This window comes from Protopterus annectens, chromosome 1.part0 (assembly GCF_019279795.1).
Source record: "Protopterus annectens isolate FY-2018-M chromosome 1.part0, PAN1.0, whole genome shotgun sequence".
Lineage (NCBI taxonomy): Eukaryota > Metazoa > Chordata > Ceratodontiformes > Protopteridae > Protopterus > Protopterus annectens.
Window position 1 is genome coordinate 1,660,766,175 of NC_056725.1, and position 22,558 is coordinate 1,660,788,732.

At 40.1% G+C, this 22,558-nt stretch overlaps 1 protein-coding gene across 6 annotated transcripts in view; it reads left to right on the top strand.

Annotated features, from left to right (window-relative positions):
- Positions 1–22,558, top strand: part of ADSL (adenylosuccinate lyase) — a 663,305-nt gene that overhangs the window by 225,886 nt on the left and 414,861 nt on the right. For all 6 annotated transcript variants that reach the window (XM_044068286.1, XM_044068279.1, XM_044068264.1 and 3 more), the window contains one exon: positions 3,154–3,244. In XM_044068286.1, coding sequence (XP_043924221.1) covers positions 3,154–3,244 — 91 coding nt within the window. The remainder of the gene's footprint in view (positions 1–3,153; positions 3,245–22,558) is intronic.

A 22,558-nucleotide genomic window follows, 5' to 3' on the forward strand; every position in this document is an offset into this window, starting at 1 on the left:
TTTCCTGAAAGGATTTAAGGTAATTGTATAAGGTATATGTTTAAAGTCGACGAGCATTGTTATGCTGTGAAAAGAAATTTGGGTCATTCCATAGTGTTAAGTGTGTAATAGCAGTAGCTAATGTTTTGCAGTCTGTATTGAATACTGGAAATGTCAGGTGCTCTTATTTCACTTATTAGACTGCTACAGGAAGGTGAGAAATACAGTAAGTGATCTGGCTCTGAATCTTTTTTTTTTTTTTTTAAAACAAGAAGCGTCTTATTGAATGATAACTTATGACAGGCAATCATACGTGTATATAAATGAAAATAAACCATATTGACATATTTTTAGTTGCAAAGATTGTGCATCACGTATAATCTTCCATATAGTCACTGTCATTCAAACATTAGATAGCTCATTCAATTCCTGCCTTCCTTTAAACCTTATTCCTAATCCAAAACATTATTTTGCTTGGATTTTTCCCACAAATCCCATTTTTTCTATGTAATTTACTCCTACCCTTTTCTACAGATCCCACTTCAGTTATTTTATCTCTGTTGCTATATTCACTACTTGGTTTAGGCTTTGATTTCCATTTTCTAGTAACTGCTTCTTTGGCAGCCACCAGAATTAAACTTGGCAAGGCCTTGCTCTTTCTAGACAATTCTGATTCTGCATCGCAGCTTAAAAATAATTTCCATAGTTATACATACCAATCTGCTCACCCAGTATTTGACACAGTAGTCTGCAGGGAATTTTTAAAGTCTACCAACTGATTACACTCCCAGAAAATGTGTTCCTAATAACCTCCTCCTTCCCCATCATACCTCCAACATTTGTGATCTACCTGAAGAAAAATTATTTGGAGTCTGCTTGGTGTATAAAAATACCTATGCAAACAATTCCAAGCAAAAATCCTATATCTTCGAGACTTTGTTGCATAGTTGTGACCCTTGTATATATCCTCCCATTGTTTCTTTGTGAATTATTTGTACAGTCTCTTTACAGTCCTTTCTAACCTCTTCTGATTGATTCCTATAGTTATTATGCAATATTTTATATGCCCAGCAGCTCTTGTTCTAGATTCAACTAAAAACTCTACCAGTGCTGGTCTTTCAGTTAGGATTCCCCTATTTCTTTCTCTTTGCCTTTCCTATCAAGGATCAATATCAGAGAACAGGTGATCTCTAACCTGCAGTCCAAATGTATTCTTGGCCTCTTCTCATTATGTTAACTTTTCATCTCTAATTATTTGCTCCAAATATCCTAGTTCCTTTGCCAGTTTTCTCTAGTAAATTCCAGCCCCCTCTTGCCTATTCTCTGTACCCATAATTGGAGTCATCCCTAAGACTTTCCTGTCTCCATTCCTGGCTTATTTTTTAGAATACTTTCCGCTACTTTAGGAATATAATATTCTGTATGGTTATTGTTATTCTCCTTAAGGATCTGCATCCAAAAGCCCAGTATTTCCTTATTTCTTGAGCTACCATCATTATCCGTTTTCACTTAGAATTATTCTGCTTGTGTTATGTATATGAGCCTTAACTGTATGGCTCTGAAATATAACTTCAAATCAGGTAATCCCAAATCACCTTGTTCTATTGGAAGAATCAACTTATCCCACTTGACTTTTTTCCCTCCCAGATAATATCCTTCAACTTTTCATTAATTGGTAACCACAACTTCTCTGGTTGATAGCAATATCACTGACTAGTGTATAAAACTAAAGGGACTAAAACATTTTCACTACTTGTACATTGCTATCTATATCCATAAAACAGAGCTTCCAGTTTCTCTGTTTTTGTATTTGTTTAGTGAACTGACTAAATCTCATTTTTATTGTAGGTTTTTTTTCCTTCTTGCCTAGCATTCAGTTACTAACTGCCTTCAGCTGGTGTTCTTCCTGTTTGCTCCCCTAGTGGCGTGTGAACTGACTGAAGAGGCCATCATCCAGGCATTCTTGAAAGGAGTTTGGTTCTTCATCCCTTAATATTTCAGTGTTGCGTATAGCAGTGCTAACTTTGCCCCAGTGGCCTGGGGGTCTGGCTTCACCCACTCCATACCCTGACTCAGCAGCTTTAATAGTCTCCTTGTATTAACCACTTTACTGAGTGAAATGGAGTTTGTGATTTTATTCCCCCAACCACCCAGTCTCAGATCTGATATGCAAAGCAGTGAGATGAGTGCCCTGTACCTGTCTGTGGACATGCTGACTTCTCCCTACAATGCATGTTTATTGGGTGCATCCATGTGATCATCATAATCCATCCTGCTCTTTCACATGATCTCTCCCTCCCCTAGAGGCCATGGCAATAGTGGGCAAACAGACCATGGCTACTCACTGCCCCCGCCCAAGTCTGCACTCCTACAGCACCTGGGCTGCTATTCAATCCTGTGTCTTTTGGGTCATATCAGGGCTTTATCCCTTTGTGCCTCAAAGTCATGTTTGGAATTTGTTTTAGGCATATTAAAGTAATTTGCCTGTGCTGAGTATGTCAAACAGTATTTTCACTCCATCACTGAGCATTTTAGCTTTTTTCATTTAAAAAGATGTAAATATTATATTTTCCCTACAGTGATGCCATAGACTTAACAGCAAACTTCAACCTCCATTGGCTTCCATTTAGGGAACGCACGAGAGTGTGCCCTAAACTTTAATGGATGCAGCCCCCATGCGTATGCTGAGACTCGTTTGTTAAATTCTATGGATGCACCTCACATTATCCCTTAGGTAATGTCACAGAGGGATAGTGTATTTATTTGTATCGTGCTTTAGTAAAAAGTGTGCAAAGCTGCTTTACTTAAAAAAAAATAACATAAGGACTGACATGGGGAGAAAGTACATCACAGCATTTAACTCTCCAGATGCCACAATGCACATATGAGCATTGGAAAATCACGTCATGCAAGAGTTGATTTGTAAATTTAATTAACTTTTTTTAGATAAGTTATATCCCTTAACTTAAAGCAGCTGGATGGTATTTAACTGTACTAGGGTTTTTTTCTACGCAATGGAATATAAGAGTGCTGTAGTGTGTGTGCGTGATGTAGACGTGTATATTTGATCTGCATTAGAAAACAGTATTTAAATATTACTTTTTATAGGATATAGCATAGAAGCTAGTGGTAATTAATGGTTGTTTCATCATACTACCTCTTCGCTTTTTGCAGTGCGTATCTGGTGACAGGCCAGACCTACAGTCGGAAAGTGGATATTGACACTTTGGCAGTGCTATCTAGTTTAGGAGCTACAGTACATAAGGTAAAAATTTTGCTGTCTTATTTTTTTTTTCTGCACTCACTGTTCTCCATTGGATTTGTTTTTCCATTATTCATCACGTTACTTGACAAGTTAATAAAATGCTATGTACTGCATGCCAGGAATAGGCTCCATTTGTCCCCTCCATCTCAAATTAGTGACTTGAAAGGCATTAATTTAAAAATGTCCAGTGCTAGAAATATATATATGTTGATCATTTTTTCCACAATATAATTTCCTTCTGTGTTTTTAATTAGAAGAAAACACCACTTTCTTATACAGTTTAACTCAAATCTTAGAATGTTTTTCTCCCTACAGTATGGTTCCACTATTGTGTAGGTACCACAAACTGGCTTGTACTTTATAAAACTTTCATTTCCTTGGCTAGGAATCAAAGGGAGGGAAAGACTACCCACTTTTTTAATGTACTTCTCACCTAACTTGTAGAGGAATTTATCTATACCTGCATGAAGTACCACAGACACAGATAAATTTGTAGTCTGGTATTGCTGATAATCTTATACAGTCCTGCTGATGTCAGGTGGTCAGCACTTGCTGTAAAAAAAAAAAAAAAAAAGAGAGGTATGAAACTGTTTCCCACTGTCTTTATTGCAGAGAGGAAGAGAACTTACACTGCTTCACAGCTGCTTCCAATGTAGCTATATATTTCATAGCAAAACAAGAGCAATTAGATTTGTCAGTGATTCAAAGGCAGTTGTCACCTCTTTTGACAGATTTTCGTAAGCAGCATCACAGTATTGAAATGCTAAGTTTTAAACTTCAGATGTTTGTTGTTTATACTGCTTTACATTTTAAGATGACTTAAATGTAGTATTAAAGATGTCTGCAACACTTAAGTCAGACAATATTTTTTCTTGTAAAGTAACAACACACGAAAGTGTGCAGAAGGGGACTGTCAATTCATCTTTGACTACAAAAGATACTTTGAACAAAGGCCTGAAATATAGCTACTTTTTGGGTTGCAGCTGTGAAACTCCTTAGTATACTGTAAAACATACTCTGAGACACACACAAATGAGGGCCATTTAAGAAATAAAAGAAGCAGTCCTGTTACAGAAGGTATACAAGATGACGCTGACTGACACTAATCCCATTATATGTTAATGGCATGGGGATACACCACTCCTTCCTTATGTCTAGCATGACTGATGATAAAGCAGACTTGAAATGGATTATGGGAAAGAGGCCTGAAGAAAACAAAATTGCAGTGATATGTCAAGCCCCATTGGAAGCCATTTTGCAGAAAGAACATTAAAGTTCTGCAAGAAGCAGTCAGTATTATTTTGAGGTGTTAAAATAGCTCAGAAAAGAAAGAGTAAAAAAAAATGAATTTTTTTTAGTTCTAGGGTGGAGTTTTCCTTTAAAGCTATTTTATACTTCTTGGCCAGGATAACCATCCGCATGTGATTGGTCACCCCCCCCTCCCCAAACAACCTTTCCTCCAGACCAATTTGGTTCCCTCTTACCCCAGATTGGGGTTGCGAACCTTAGGGCAGAGCTGGCAGAGCATTCAACCATCTTTGAGAGGCAGAAAAGGCGATCCAGGAATTCCACCCCTCTTGTCATCTGTCCCTAACAACAGGGATTTTTATGTATTCCTTCTACTTCCCTATCGGAAGGAGCATGCAGTAACATAAGCAAGTACCCACCTATTGCACATTGAAGTTGTCCTGTCTCCTGTGTGCACACTCATACCTGAGTGGTGCTAATGCTGCTGTCTAGCCTCTGCTAAAGAGTTGCATTGTTCCGCAAAAACACAGATCCTCCTTCCCAAGTTAGTCAAGCTGGCCATCAGCCTCTCATTCCTACCTCACAGCCTGCCCTTAATCTTCCCAGATTGCATGTCAGTCCTGTGTTGCCAGTGCTGCAGGCAAGACTCCTGTGCCAATGACTGGTTGAATTTGTTTTAATTTATTGAGGAGGACATTATTACTAGGTATTTAGTTATGGGTGTACAGCATCCTATTGGCTGGGTATGGGTGCGCACTGTGCTGCTTCTGCTGCATTCTCCCTTCTTCATGTTATTGCTAAGACATTATGGTTATACCTCTTTTATTGCCTTATGTGGCCTCGAACTTGTACACTCTGCTGTCCCCTTATCTCACAGGTGCAGTCATTCTGTAGGAAGAAGAGCCTGTATTGTATTTGTTCATCATTGACATTATGTTGTATGCTACTAAAATGTAGTCAGGGCAGACAAATATGCTTCACGGTCAATTGTCCTTGTTTGGAAGTGGTATAACGTTTTGTTTTTGAAGCTGAAATCCAAGTGATTACACTCACTCATTTTATGAAAAAGTACTTATGAGCAACAGCCCAAAGTAAATGTGTGCTTTTACCTTTTTCTTTGAGTGCTATGAATATGCAGTCACAATGTCTTTATGTGAAGTTGTATAATTTGTTTTCAGAGTTTCAAAGGGAAGGTAAAGCATTAAAAAAAAATAAAAGTTAAGATGCACTTAACACGCTGGAGGGTGTGAAACAATAACTGAAAACAGCTTTGGGTATTTATAATAACACATTTTTAAGTAAAATTGAACCCCATAAATCTTAAGCAAGAGAACATCCACAGCATTATGGAAAAGGCATGTGTAGACCAAGCTCTTGTATCCCAAAGTTTAAATCCAATCTTCCATTCTGTACATGATGTGACAAAAGCAATTTATCTTTCTTCGAAAGCCTTTTTGCCCTTGAGTGCCACTTGCACTGATGTCATTTCACAGTACTTCCCTTGGCTGCAGATTCTGACTGACCAATCACAATATGATGACTCCCAGTGCCTGACTGCCTTATATTTGGAGTCTTAGTTCCCTGACCTCAGACATGAGTATCCACAATGCTCCCCTTCTCTAAAAAAGTCAGTAGTACCACTTACCAAAGAAAGTGTTGGGACCCTTTGGGAGGTAATAGCTGAGGTGGTCTGGTAAGGGAAGGTGAGAGAGGGCATGGGATACGCTGAAGGTCAGTGGTGGGTAGGTAGCGGAAAGAGGGGTACATAAAATGAAAATGGCATAAAGGGGGCAGCTATACTGAACTGTCTGTTGTTAATTCTCTTGCTAATGTTGCTGCTTCTTACCATTGCAGTCTATGCCACTGTAAATGGGTTTCCTGTTGCTTTTTCCATTTCTCTTTGTCTTTCCTCCATTGACTTAAAAAGGCAGTACCTAATTAGTGACTTCTTTGTGTGTTTCTGAAAACTATGACAGTAAATATTTTAAATGACTCCTTGTGAGTTTGGTTAATTAAAAGCTCCTAAATGGATAGTGAGGCTTCTTTTCTTTTTTTCAGACAGATACAGTGAAAAAAATATTTTAGATGGTTTAGTTGCAAATACCCCACACATTTTCTTCTTTCTTAGTCAAACTAGTCAAATTTCTTGTCATTCAAGAGTGCCCTCCCCATCTGTAAGTAACTCACAATGACAGAGCTTGTTCATAAGAGACATAAGGTTTATTGGATACTGTGACAGACTTCAGAACGAATAGAACTTAAGAAAAGCTCACCCAAGTTTAACTGTATCCCAAGATTTGTTTTTCTTCCTATAGTATGGTTTAGTCATCAAGAACCAGCTTGCACTTTATACAACTTGCCTTTCCTTTCCATGAAATCAAAGGAAGGGAAAGACATCCTGCATATTTTATGCCAGACATATCTCACATGCTTTGGCAGAGGAATTTATCTCCATCTGCATGACATATCACTGACACGGGAAATCTGTAGATTTTCTTGTCCAGTGCTGCCCACAGACTGATGTCAGTACGTGCTACTTGGTGTGTCAGGATCCCTCACCCGCTTCATTGTGTTAAAGTCCTGTGGTCTTGTTATTTACGTTATGGAAGCTTTTAGCCTGAAAGTTCAAGTTTCAGTAGCTTGGTGGAGGGTTATCTGTACAGCTAGATATACTAAAAGCATCCTGTCTCTCTGCAGTCCTTTGCTGATGAGGAAATTGTATCACTGCACTGTGACATATAGTGAAGTAGTGGTTACATAGAGTAGTACATGTATATGATTCTGAAATGAAAAATCAAACAAAACAACATTTAATCCAAGACTCCAAGGCAAAAAGAAGACTTTGTGCAACACTGAATTACAGTAACATCAGAACTTATATTCCTGGCAGTCAAATTACATGCCCCCAAAACAGAGTAAAATACAAGCGCACACAGCTTTATTTAGGAGTCAAGCCCCCTTGCAACCTTCCATGTGGAGGAAAGCCACCCCACACTCCCTAAAATTTAATATACCAACTCCAGGAACATACCAGTTACAAGAAGGGAAATGTCTGCATGAAAGCAAAATCATTGTCAGCACACTAAAAAAAATTGCACTAGCAATTTTACAAAACACGCCCACCCTACCTACACATACCACCATTACAAATGCCCTCCCCTCAACAACAGAAATCCCAAGCAGACCCAAATTCAGTATTTCCATCTCATAAATGTTCGGCCTTCATACATTTTTAAGCAATCAAAATACTGAGCATTTAGATCATAAAAAAACTGGCAATTATTTAACAAATCGGCATTTATCACTGCAGTTTATATATATACATTATTTATTTTTGCCTAAGTGGTTCATTCCTTCACTTTGCAAGCTAATGTACTTATGCATTTTTCTGTAACATACTTGTTTTGATTTACTGCTGATGAAATCAGATGCAGTGGATATATTATGTAATATGATCTGGAGAAGGGCCATTCACTTATTGGAATTGCTAATTGGGTTGCTTTTAACGTATATGCCCGTTTTAGTCTGTAGTGGTTGGTCACAGTGCTAAATTTGTTGCATTGAAAAGGGGCAGAATAATGACATATGTCCTTAAATGGGCAGTACAGGAAGACTTAAGAAAAACCAGAATGTGTCAAAAAAAAAAAAAACAGTATGGCAGATTGAATAATGTTGGCCATATTTTGATGTAAAATTGCAGAGCAGTGCTGCATTGTAATGGAAAAAAGATATAAAAGTAAAATGCTGTTGTGACTAATAAAGTGAGTATTTAATTCTGTAACATTTAGGAGAAAAAAACTCACACAAATCTTCCCACTGCAGTCACTGGGTAACAGAATTACTTTCATATCTTTCCCTTTCCAATATCTGCTGTGATTCATACATGATCCAGCAAGAGTCAGTCACAGCAGTGACATTTGACACCTCAGGATGAGTATGGGGGTGGTGTGTCAGTGGTTCAAAAACTATTCATTTTTACCCTTATATAAGCATTTTGCTACTTTCTTTAGCTGGAAATGTATAGTTGCTGTGAATATCATAAAACAGGCTCTGAGAGATAAATTTAGGTTAGTCAAAGAAAAGCAGAAGTCATGTTACAAAAGGAATGCAAGATGACCATGATTTGCACTTTCACCACCACTGTATTTCATGGGATGAAAAAAAACAGCCGCTTCTTATGTCTAGTGACTTGTATAAACAGGAGTGAAATGTATTCTGGGAAGGGGAAACAAAGGCGGGAAAACAAGATTCAGTTAATATGGCTGGCCCCATGATGACAGTTTTGTGGACAATAATAAAATTTTATAAAAAGTTTTAAGATTGATTTTGATGCATTAAAATAATTCAGAAAACAGATACACTGAAAAAAATATTTTTGAATTGTGTTCCTTTAAGAAAATTTCAGAATTAGATACAGGGAAAACTTTATTTTATTTAGCTTTTACTAACTGGGTTTAGTCAAAAAAAACCTTTTCAGTGGAGGTCTGGGGAATAGAGCTCCAGCATGTTAAAAACTTAAACATTTAGTAATTTATATGAATAGACATTGTAATAAATGTTAACAATTACCAATTCATTCAGGTAAATACCAGACCATTAGTCTTGCCAGTAACCAGAGATCAGAGTCAAACCCTGTACACTGTGTATATGTGAGGTAAAGACCATTATGCTAACACCTCCCCCATTTTAATTAGATTATATTCACTGGAAATAAAGGCACGTGTTACAGTATAAAATATACCTGTGCATTAATAGATGCTTAATATTGAACATTTGAAGTGGTGTATTAGTTGGTTTATTAAATAGATAATAGATCATGTGATTAGTGCTTAGAAATTCAAAGACGTGGAGGGGAGGGAAGTAAGCAGGGATGACAAAAAAGTATTAATATTGTAGTTAAGAGGTGGGGTATAAAGCTGGTTTGTAGATAATTGTCTATCATAAAATGTATATTAGAAGTATAGAAGTGAGGGATAAGCAGTGTCACAAAGTTATGTATATGGCTGGGAGATCCTAGTAAAATTATTCATGTATTGGTGAAGAATGGCTGTGGGGAATAGGATTCTGAATGAAGAGAAAAGGTCTGACAGTATAGCAAGCTAAGGATGACAGGGGCATTTTTTTCTTGAGCTCTATAGCAGCAGATTAATTGATTTGGTAGGCAAACTTTTGTGATGTAAATGAGTTTGGATTCTGAATGGATTTTAGTGATAGTGGGATGGGGTCCATAGTTAAGCTACATCATTTTGAATATAGAGTCACATGCAGTATTTGATAATTTGGTTATAGTGATAAGTGATTTTTCTCTAGAATGTTAAATTCTATTGGAGTAGTAGTGTTGTATTAAGTTTTTAAAGGATGGGCAATTTTCTGGCTTATACAGAAGTTTTAGTATTGTATTTAGCTTAGAAAGAGCTTGGTGATGTGGTAGTTCTAATCAGTTTAATTCTCCGAGGGACAGGCTGTGTTCTTCTGTTGCAGTTTATTGATGGCAGTAAGAAAGCAGACGATATACATCTTCTGGCTATGTCAGTGGAACACATTTTTACAGTGTATAATGTAGCTCATTGTGATTCATTTTTTTAAACATGTGATGCATGGTGGTCAAATTATAACTGGTCATATAATGACACCCACAAAGATGGTAGTGAATACTGTTATGGTAGAGATGACTTTTGTGGTTAAGAGCAGTAATTTAATTTTTCCTTTTGTTTTTTTAGAGTTTGTAGTAGTAGTTGTAAATTATTTAGCTACTTTTCAACCTATAAGAAATATTGTGTGTAAGATCTTAGAGTTTAGAGAGAGATTTAGCAAATCAGATTAGGGTTGAGTCATCAGCATACTGAACTAGGGTAACATTTTTTGTGGCAGTGTAGAGGTCATTGATGAATATGTTGAAAACTATGGGGCCTAGTATAAATCCTTGTGGGATACCAGTAGTTACTGGCAAGAAGGTGGAGAATTTATTTTCCCATTTCACTGCTTGTGCAGTGAGCTGGCTATGGAACTGTTACATTGAAGAGTTGGTGAGCCATAAGGATGAGAAAGTTTTTGGTGAGAGACAGTATCAGAAGCTTTTGATCAGTCTAGTAATGTGGTGGATACTAGACTTCTAACATTTCCAAGGGTGTTGACAATATTAACAAAATTTAGCAAAGCAGTAGTTGTGCAGTGAGAAGGATGGAAGCCGTATTGGGTTGAAGATAGAAGCTGGTTATCTGTTAGACAGTTGAATTGTTGTATATGAATACATTTTTATAATATCTTTGATAGGGTGGTAAAATGGCACTTGGCCTATAGTTTGAAAAGATCTGTACTGATTCTAACCTTTTTTACTGCAATAATGCATGACTTTTTCCATAACAATGGGAATTTATTTTCAGATATGAATCAGTTTGCCAGAATTGGAAGTGGATATGCAGTAGCCTCAGTTGCTATTTTAAAATGTTCACCAGGAAAATTGTCAGGGGCAGTTACAGAAGACTTCAGTTTTTGAGTTACTTTTTTGATATTTGTTGGAACTGGTTGGAAGAAGAAATATTGAAGGAGGTTATGTGAGAAGGGATGTCAGGAGCTTGATTAGTTGCCTGGTTGGTTAATGACTGTACTGTTTGTATAAAGTGGGTAAGTCTCCCTGCACCCCACACCCCTTGCCAATTTTATATGGTAACTCCAAGATAGAACAGCAGCAGTAAAAGAACAAATTTCCAGATCCCGCCTGCACCACAGTCACAGACACAAAGCGGCCTAGCAACCAAGAGAAAAAAAGAACATTTGCTGTTTTCAACGTTCACTCTTATGAACGGCAACCGTATATGTTTTCTCCATTTTTTGCACAAGGGGTCTAGGTGTCACTTCAACAAAGACGGTCATCTAGTGCCACTGTTCACACTGTCAGTTGGCTAGCCTTGACACAGTTGTACTTCCAATTTAGAATTTCCAATCCACCTACTGCATGTCTTTTGAATGTGGGAGGAAACCGGAGCACCCAGTGAAAACCTATGCAAACACCAGTAGGATATGCAGTGTCCACACAGAAGGCCCCCAAATGAGAGCTGAAGAACCATTTCCTGTAAGGAGACCATGCTTCCCACTTTGCCACCGTATGTTTATATATGTATATTTGTACATACTCACGTGTGTGTGTGTGTGTGTGTGTGTGTGTGTGTGTGTGTGTGTGTGTGTCTGTAAATATATATATATATATATATATATATATATATATATATATATATATATATATATATATATATATATATATGGTTCTAGGTTAGAACATCGACAGCCGACATCACCGACAACGGATTAGCGGGTGCCAGATGATCAACATGCGGAAGACCGACACTACGGATGAAAACGCTGATGCCAAGGTTAGTGACTTGGAAAGAAGGCTGTGTGAGCATGCGGTGGTGACTGACGTTAGGGTGCAAGTAAGGTAAGTGTGGATAGTGACAGTCTGTGGGGATAGGGGTGGGTTTAGTGATTTAGGGTCAGTGCGCGGGTTAGGTAAGTGTGCGGTAGTAGTATTTTTTGGGTTAGGGGCGTGTTAAGTGAGTTAGGGCGCGGGTTAGGTAAGTGTCTTGGTAGTAGTATTTTTGGGTTAGGGCGGGTTAAGTGAGTTAGGTTAGGGCGGGTTAGGTAAGTAGGGTTAGGGGTTAGCTGAGTGTGCGATAGTGACGGACCTTAGGGTAAGGGTTTGGGTTAGGGTTGTACATAGTTGTGTATGTGAGGTTTAGTGTGGGTTTGTGAGGATTTTGGTGTGCTTGTGTTCTGTGTGTGGTTTTTGGACAGGGGATGTGTTTTGTTAGTTGATTGTTGTTATTGTGGTGTGTGCAGCGTATGGGGTTTCGTGTTTGTGTACCGTCGGTTATTTGTTTGTCGGGCATGTGAGGTTTCGTGTTTATGGTTTGTCGATTATGTGGTGTCGATGTTTGTGTTGGTGAAAGCAGCTGTCGATGTTATAACCTAGAACCATATATATATATATATATATATATATATATATATATATATATATATATGGATCTACCTGACATCATCGACAGCGGAAAACACCGACAAGCGAATCGCGAGCGCCAGAAGATCGACACTGCAGAAGACCGACGCGATGGATGAAAACACCGACGCCGAGGTTGCCGACATGGGAAAAGGCTGTGTAAGTATGCGGTAGTGACGGACATTAGGGTGCGAGTAAGGTAAGTGTGGATATTGACAGTCTGTGGGGATAGGGGTGGGTTAAGTGAGTTAGGGTTAGGGACTGGGTTAGGTAAGAGTGCGGTAGTGATAGTCTTTGGGTTAGGGGCGGGTTAAGTGAGTTAGGGTTAGGTAAGTGTGTGGTAGTGATAGTGTTTGGGTTAGGGACTGGGTTAGGTAGGTGTGCGGTAGTGATAGTCTTTGGGTTAGGGGCGGGTTAAGTGAGTTAGGGTTAGGGCGCGGGTTAGCTGAGTATGCGATAGTGACGGACCTTAGGGTTAGGGTTTGGGTTAGGGTTGTAGATAGTTGTGTATGTGTGGTTTAGTGTGGGTTTGTAGGGATTTTGGTGTGCTTGTGTTGTGTGTGTGGTTTTTGGACAGGGATGTGTTTTGTTTGTTGATTGTTGTTCTTGTGGTGTATGCAGTGTATGAGGTTTCGTGTTTGTGTACCGTCGGTTATTTCGTTGTCGGGCTTGTGAGGTTTCGTGTTTTTGCACTGTCAGTTATGTGGTGTCGGTAATTTCGTTGTCGGTGTCCTGGGGTTTCATTATGTCAGGTAGAACCATATATATATATATATATATATATATATATATATATATATATATATATAGATAGATATATATATAAATACATATATATAAATACATATATATAGATATATATAGATATAGATATATAGATAGATATATATAGATATATATATATATATATATATATATATATATATATATATATATATATATATATATATGTCCTTCAAGGTCGGGTCTGGCCTCGGCTGTGTCGCGACACACTTCGACGCCATAGCTGCAGTTCTTCGGTATAAAGGCATCAGCCGACGCATTTTTTCTCAGTCTCTTCTTGCATAAGTACGGCAAGCAGCTGTTCGCCGCAAGCCGGTCGGTCAGATCCAGAGATTTCTACTACCTAATACTACTTCGAAGCTAAGTTCCCCGTTAGGGACTCTTTGCTTCAGCCTCCGATGTCAGAAAAAAGTGAATAACTGTTTAACTTGTGGGAAACAAATACTTACCCCATAAAGATTTCCACTCTTACTGCTTACCTTTTTTAGGCCCAGACCACGACGGTAGCTTTTGTTTAGCCTGTTTTTTTTCAACCGCATCTAGGACGTCGGGCGCCGGGCTTGCTGAACAGTTTTTCGCTCAGATTTTATGTGACATAATGCCGCCGGATCCTCCGACTACCAAATTGTTAAGAAACGCAGCAGGGCAAACGGTTCAATCTTCAGCCTCTACCCTAGTTGAATCGGCCTCTGAAGTTTTACCTACTACTGTGGTTTCACAAGACTAATCGGACACCATCCCTTGGATGTTTCTACCCCAGCACGTGCCTCCTGCAGCCATGTCTATAAAGGCCTTTGCCAGGCTAAAGCAGCCAAAACTTCTAAGTCTGTGCCTGTTAAGCCCTCTCACAGGCCCAGTTCCAGTTCCCAAATGCTTACTCTGGCAGAGGATCTCATCTCTTTAATAAGGGGATCCCATCTCACCCAGACAGGGCCTCTCAACCTCCAGAAAAGAGACCTAGAGCAGAGCCCCTGAGCCAGTGTCCTCCAGATGACTCTTCTGATGATACAGACAATACAGACCATCCAGAGGCTCCTTTTCTACTTATGAAGATTCCGATGTTGAAGAATCCCATTCCTGCTTCTCCACCAGAGGAATTTTCACATGCCATGAGAGAGCAATTCAATGGCAGGGCAAGATTTCTCAGATTCAAGGAAAAGGCTTAGGACCTTTTATACTTTACTACACATAGGCCTTTAGCTATACCTCCAGTTCTGGATGATGCATTTAATGATGCTTGCACTGCTCCTGATACTTTACCTCCAGCCCTGCTAAGCCCGGTAGGTTCTACAGGGTCCCGGACACTCATCACCATTTATACAAGGCTCCTTTCAGATCCTGAGACTATCTCCCAGAGGCCTAAGGCAGTAGCTGACCTCAGCTAAAAACCCTCTCCCTTCTGAAAGGGAATCCAGGTCCCAGGAGAGATGGGTAAAAAAGTATACACCTCTGTTACTCTCTCAGCTAGAGCATTGAACTGTCAGTTTCATATGATCCAATACCAAGAGTTTATGTGATCAGTTTTAACTAAGAAACTCCCTCGGGATGATCTTTAGATAAGAAATATGTTCTAGAAATGGTGAATAACATTCAGCAGGTTAGTAACCATTCCTAAATGTGGGCTATGATGCACTGGAGGCTTTATTTAGATCAGCCATGACTGGCACAGTTATAAGAAGGCATGCATGGTTGAAAGAGCAGGTCTTGATCATGTTAAAGCAAAGCTATTAGATGCTCCTATGGATAAGGTCAGTTTATTTGGTTCTCCAGGTACTGAAGAAAATGGAAGAGAAGGCAAAATCTGTACAAACAGTAAAAGATTTCCCAAGGTTTAGCAGGAACTGGCCTTCCAAAAATTGGTCCTTTCCAGACTCCTCTAAAACTCAGAGGCAGGAATAGGCGCTCAAGAGGCAGAAATCAATCCAGAGGAGGTGCCTACGTAACAACCAACGCAGACACAGACACAACCACTACCACTGCAACAGGACAATCACAGTGACTTGGCTTTGACACATACCAGGGAACAAATAGCAGCACCCTTAGAAGGAAAGTTAGCACTATTTTCAAAAACTGGCACTATATCACAAGAGACAAGTGGATTTTGCAAACTGTAGACCAAGGCTACAGGTTTCATTTCCACTTTACCCGGAAAAGAGGAATGCCAAACCTACCACCAAATCAAAAGACAGAAGCTCTAAAACAAATAGCTCAATTAGCAAGGATGAGAGCTGTGGAAAGGGTACCACCTATGGAACAAGGCAAGGGATTTTACTCCAGACTCTTCCTGGTACCAAGAAAAGAAAAATTGGAGGCCTATTCTCGACCTGTCCGCTTTAAACACATTCATCATCTTTCCAAAAGTCAAAATGCTGACCCTACAGCAACTTCTTCCCATGCTGGGCAAGGAGTATTGGCTGGTAACTCTAGATCTCAAGGAGGCATACCTGCGTCCCCATACGACCACATTGCAGAAGATACCTCAGATTTCTTGCAGGATCAGAGCATTATCAATTCTCAGCATTGCCCTTTGGCTTATCTACTGCGCCCAGAGTGTTCACGAAATGCCTGGCATCAGTAATCGCTCACTGCAGGCTTCAGGGAATCCAAATTTATCCATACCTGGACGACTGCCTGATACAAGCGGACAACAAAACAAGCTAACAGAAGACTTACAAAGAGTCATTTGCTTACACCTACAGGCCCTGGGATACACAGTCAATATAAAAAGTCAAGACTGATACCATCCCAAACAATAACCTTCTTAGGTGCAGAATTGGACACAGTAAAACAGATGGCATTCCTAACTGCAGAAAAACAAGAACAACTTCCTCTACTTTTGGCATTAACAAAGCAGAACAAACTAACAGCAAGGAAAGTACTGCAGGCCTTGGGCTTCATGGCATCCTGCATAATCCTGGTCCCCATGCCAGACTGCATATGAGAAAGCTACAGTGGTACCTAAAGAATTTATGGTCTCAACACAGGCACAGCTTAGAAACCGAAATACCACTAATTCCATGCCTGAAACAAGAGTTCCTATAGTGGGCTCAGGGCATTGCAGGTTTGCCCTTCCACAGCATTCAACCAAGCCAAACCATCACAACGAACGCCACAGACCTCTGATGGGGAGCCCACATGCTAGACAAGTGCATACAAGGCTTATGGACTCCAGAGCAGCTGCACCTGCACATAAATCAAAAGAAATGCTGGCAGTACAACTAGCAATCCAGAATTTCAGACCATTCCTCCAAGAAGGCCAGTTGATGATAAGGACAGACAACACCACAGTCATGTGGTACATCAACAAACAGGGAGGCACTCATTCATACCTCTATGCCAATGGCCCTGGACCTATGGAATATGGCTCTGAGTTACAACATTCAGTTACAAGCAATTTTGTACTGGGAAAAGAAAACATCCTAGCAGACATGTTAAGCAGAACTACCTCGGATGCTCACGAATGGATGCTACACCCGGACATCTTCAAGGCCATCACAAAGAAATGGGGACTGCCACAAATAGACCTATTCGCATCCCCACTCAATCACCAGCTCAAGAAATTCTGCACAAGGACATACCACCCACTTGCTTGGAAGGTGGACTCTATCCTTCAGTTGGAAAGGCCTGACAGCATATGCATTCCCACCTCTTCCTTTGATGCACAAGGTGCTATTGAAAATCAGAGGAACGTCCAAGGATAATTCTGATAGCTCCAGACTGGCCAAGACAACATTGGTACCCATTACTAAGGAGCATGTCTCTGGGGAGAATGTGGACACTACCCCTGATTCCCTTGATGTTAACTCAGGCAACTACAACATCCTGCATCCAAACCTGAAAACTCTGCAACTGACTGCCTGGAACATTACATAAGAGCAACTAACCCAGATTTATCCCAAAGGGTTAAAGACATTATCCTTGAGGCCCGCAGACCCTCAACAAGAAGGAACTATGCAGGAAAATGGAAAGGTTTCTCATTTGGAGTACCGACAGGGGCAAAGATGTGTCAGGTAGACATTGCCAACATCCTGGAGTATTTGGCAGAGCTTTTCCATACAGGCCTGTCCTATTCCTCCATCAAAATACATGCATCAGCTATTTCTGCAGAATACAGCTTCGATCCACCTGTCTTTTCGCAGACTCTACTCAGGCAGTTTCTGAGAGGAATTAAGAATGTAAAACCTCCTAGGAAACCACCATTACCAGCATGGGACTTGAACTTTGTACTAGAAAATTGACACTTCCCCTTTGAACCAGCAGCAACAGCAGATCTTCAACACCTATCCTGGAAAACTGCTTTCCTGCTGGCAATTACACTCAAGAAGGGTTTTGGAACTACAGGCTTTAATGGCAGTACAACCCTTCCTAATCTTCCATCAAGATAGTGTCCATGAGAACTAATCCTACATTTATGCCTAAGGTGGTATCCAGAGTGTCTTTAAACCAGGCAATCCACCTGCCTACCTTCTTTCCCAATCCACAGAACAGGGGGGAAAGACTGCTGCATACCTTGGATGTACATAGACAGTTACGCTACTACCTGGACAGAACCAAGGGCAATAGAAAATCTGACCAGCTTCTGGTAGCATATGCAACAGGAAGGGAAGGAAAAGCAATTTCCAAACAGACAATCGCCAAGTGGATAGGAAATTGCATTAGATTCTGTTACTCCTACCATGGAAAGCAAATTCCACAGAACATAAGGCCTCATTCTACAAGGGCTACAGCCACTACCACAGCTTTCTTCAGGAGTGGCTACCAAGGACATTATAGAGGCTGCTACTTGGACCTCCGTGCATACATTTGCCAAGCATTATAACTTACCTTTATACTCTAGATCCCGAGCAGGGTTTGCCACTGCTGTTTTGCAAGGGATTCTAACTACACCATAATTTCTTCTTCCTCCTCCCCTAGTTTGGCTATGGTATTCTACCCATTTGGACTGCAGATGCATCCTTGAAGGACATACTACAGTTTTGTACCTACCATAAATGTAGATGTCCGAACAGGATAGCATCTGCAGTCAGGACCACCCTCCTTCCCTCTGTGGTACTCCTAGGGTATTTGCCCACCTAATAGCTAGCTGGGGGGGGATCTCTTATGGTGTATTTGTTTGTATATATGTACATACATGATTATTTTTTGTGTTTGCCTTCTACTATTTGGAAACATTGGCATTTATCCAAAAATTTAGTTATCCAAGAGGGCAACTGGCATCTGGGGCAAGAAACACTGAGGAAAATGGCGTCGGCTGATGCCTTTATACCCGAAGAACTGCAGCTATGACGTCGGGTGAAGTGCGACACCAGCCGAGGCCAGACCCAGACTTTAGAATCCGGCCGACCGAAGGGCTGCCTGACGACAGGACAACCCATTTGTAAGGACTGCAGATGCTATCCTGTTCGGACATCTACATTTATGGTAGGTACAAAACTGTACTATATATATATATATATATATATATATATATATATATATATATATATATAGATATATATATATATATATATATATATATATATATATATATATATATATATATATAGAGAGAGATATATAGATATATAGATATATATATATATATATATAGATATATATATGTATATATATATAGATATTGATATGGATAAATATATATATATATATAAATACATATATATAGATATATATAGATATAGATATATAGATAGATATATATAGATATATATATTTTATATATGATATATAAGAGCACTTTATAAGCTCGAAATGCTGACATTTTGAATTTCACAATCTCAAGCTCATAAACTGGAAGGATTGGAAGATCGCAATCCCAGAAACGTGAAATGCAAATTTTCAAATGCGGGAGATTTTGAATTAACGGTTCTGGTGTTGCGCTGTGTTCATGGATTCAGGTAAGTGTTTATGTTTAAGGGTGTTGGGTAGGGGCTGTAGTGTGTGTTGTTACTGAGATGTGTGTGTGCGAGAGGAATGTAGTTTGTGTGGTGGTGGTTCGTGTGTGTGTATGTAGTGCGACCTTAGAGTTAGAATATATAAGTGGGGGGGTGCAGCCCCCCACATGGGGGTGCACATAATAAGGGTAGGTGTGTGTGCTTGTTTAGCTGTGTGCGTGTGTGTTGGTGTTTGAAAGTGTTGGGAGTTTGAATTTTGCGGTTTTGTGGTTTCGGGATTTAGCATTTCGTGGTTTTGGGTATTTGGATTTTCCACTTTATGGGCTTAAGATTCTGAAATTCGAGATTTCAGAATTTCGAGCTTATAAAGTGTATTCACATATATAGATATATGTGTGTGTGTGTATTTATAAATGGTAAAAAGGTCATGCTGGCAAATCATTCAGCAAAAAATGCAAGGAAGACCTAGCCAAAATAGCGTAATGGAGGCTCATGAGTTTATGCAAATGGTCCCTTAAGTCCATATCACTGTTTCATGTATGTGTAAATATCACAACTGCATTAAAGTTGTTGCAGGTTGTGGGGACAATTACTCCTGTATCGTCAGGATGCTTACCTTGCAACTATCTTTTTTTTGAAAACCAGCTGTTTGTCCCTTATAACTTTCATGAATGTTTTGAAAGCCTCACACCCACAAATGTAATATTTTGCTGTCTTTCTCAATCCTTAGTTATTCTGTGGTCTCCGTTATTTTAGCATTCTGTAGTATTTTTGACATAATTAATACTGTTTCTAGAGCAGCTGTTGCTTGTCAGTATCTGCAGTTGCCTGGCTACTTTCCTAACATTTTCAGAGGGTCTCATAGCTGAGATCCTGTATGCTTCCCTATACACAGAGTTGGTCTTTCGATGTCCCTCTGCTCAGCACATTTGGGGGGCAATTAAAAAATGTTTCAGAAGAATTACTCTTCGTTTTTACCAGTTTAATAGAATGTGATAGAAATCCTTTGGAGGAGTCATATTGTGACACCCGTGCACTGGCCCAGTAATCAAGGAGCCTCAATCCTCACCACTAGCACCACTGAGGGGCGTGCACATTGGGAACGATAAAAAGTAAAGTACAATTTCCCTTAAGAGCACACAGAGATCACAGCCAGTCTGGGGCTGGTTTCTCCCCTTCTCTCCAGATCCCTAGTAAGACTCCCCACTGGCACAGCTATAGGGTACAAATCTCAGCCTAGTGGTCAGGCCAAAACCTCCAGCACCCTCTTTGTCCAACCAGTGCTTCGTGTCCCTACCCGAGTAGCTGACACACAGACACACACACACAGACACACACACACACAGACACACACACACACACACACACACACACACACACACACACACACACACACAGACACACACACACACAGACACACACACACACAGACACACACACACACAGACACACACACACACACACACACTCCTGGAGAAGGCTGGCACAGGTTCTCCAGCTGTGCCTCTTTCTGCCCAGGCTGTAAGGTAGTAATCCACTGTCACCTACCACTATTTATCAGCTACTAATAAGGCCCTTACCAAAGGGTTCCAATTTTACTGTGCAATATTATTATCCAATTAGTAAGTGTGACGAACAGCAAGATTAACTGGAGTGGATTTGTACAGTATCACCAAATACATGCAAGTACTCCAGAGCTTAAATTATCTCTACACAAAACGGCCACAGTAGAAAGGTTAAAAAAAATGTAATAATAAAAACACAAGACAATACTTATTACTACAACACAATGATATTACAGAGTTCAGAGATCACTGGAAACACTTAAAATAATATTGTAGGATAGTCTGACATAAATATAGAAAACCACTAGGCTAATCTTACTATTTCTTTCTATCCCAAGATCCTACTTGCATACAGAGCAAAGGCAGAGTGTTGGTGAGTTGATGTTTTCAGGTTCATACAAAATCATCTCATCTTTCTCTCTAAGAAAGTCTTAAATTGATAAACACCCAGTACTGCGGAGTCATTTCACATTACATCATTCTTGACACTTCTCTGGTTGCCAGGCTACCAGAAACTCAAAATTTACATTTCTTAGTAAGCTTGCACCTGGCCAGGAAGCCACAGCAATAAAAGGCATTATACATGTAAACTCTAGCAATTAACTTTGGGCTCAAAACAACAGAATTTGCTGGTCAAGACATTGTGCCTCCAGGTTTTGAGATCAGTCATAAAATGCTTTACTTTATCAGCTTTCTTCCAGCAGGGTGCACTGTGGTTGCATTTATGAAGCTCAACATTTTACAGCTTTCTTGCATTTAGTTTTCTTACATTTGGGAGAACAAGCTTGTGGATTAGTATTTACAATGACATATAATTATCTACAAAATTCTGTCTAGCTAGGCTGGCAGCCTTCACAACCCCCCCCCCCCCAGAGAACTCAAGCTAGTTTTTCAAGTGACCCTTGAGAAACATTGTTTGAGAGGGTTAGGTCTGTCTTGGGTATACCTTACCCCATTCCCTGTCTTGAGAGACCATCTGCGTTGGCATTGTTAATCCCACTGCGGTGCTGCACTGACATATGTGGTTGCAACCCTAGACTCCATCTTAGCAACTCGGCATTTTCTGGCTGGCTCGGTGTAACCATGTTAGAGGATTGTGATCTGTAACTATAGTGAATTTTCGCCCATACAGATAAGGCTGAAATTTCTGCAGTGGCCCACACTTTGGCTAGACATTCCTTTTCTACAGCTGCATAGCATTCCTCCCTGGGTTGGAGCCTACAACTGAGATAAACCCCTGGGTGCTCTTCTCCCTCTGATGAACTCTGGCTAAGTAGAGCCTTGAAGGATCCACCTGCACAACAAATTCTTTGCTGTAATCTGCACTGGCTACCACAGGACGGTCCTCCCAAAGCTTCTTTAAGCTTCTAGAATGCCTGCTCACATCCTATGGTCCACACTACCTTATCTGGCCTGTTTTTCCTTGTTGGGTCTATGAGGGGAGCAGCTATGGTACTATCACTCGGGACAAACTTTCTTTAGTACCTGGCTGTCCCTATGAATGCCCTCACCTGCTTTTTGGTAACATGTGTAGGCCATACCTGAATGGCTTCCACTTCGACAGGTTCTGGCCTGATCTTACCACTCCTCACTCTGTTTCCCAGGTATGAGACCTCTGCCATACCCACCTGACATTTGCTGGGCTTAATGGTCAACCCTGCCTTCTTTAGTCTGCCCAGCACCTCCCTGACATATTGAAGGTGCTTTTGCCAGGAATGGCTGTAGATGGCAATATCATCTTGGTAAGCAAGGGTAAACCCTCCTGCTAGGATATGATCTACCAGCCTCTGGAAAGTCGCTGGGACATTTTTCATGCCAAAGGGCATCTTTG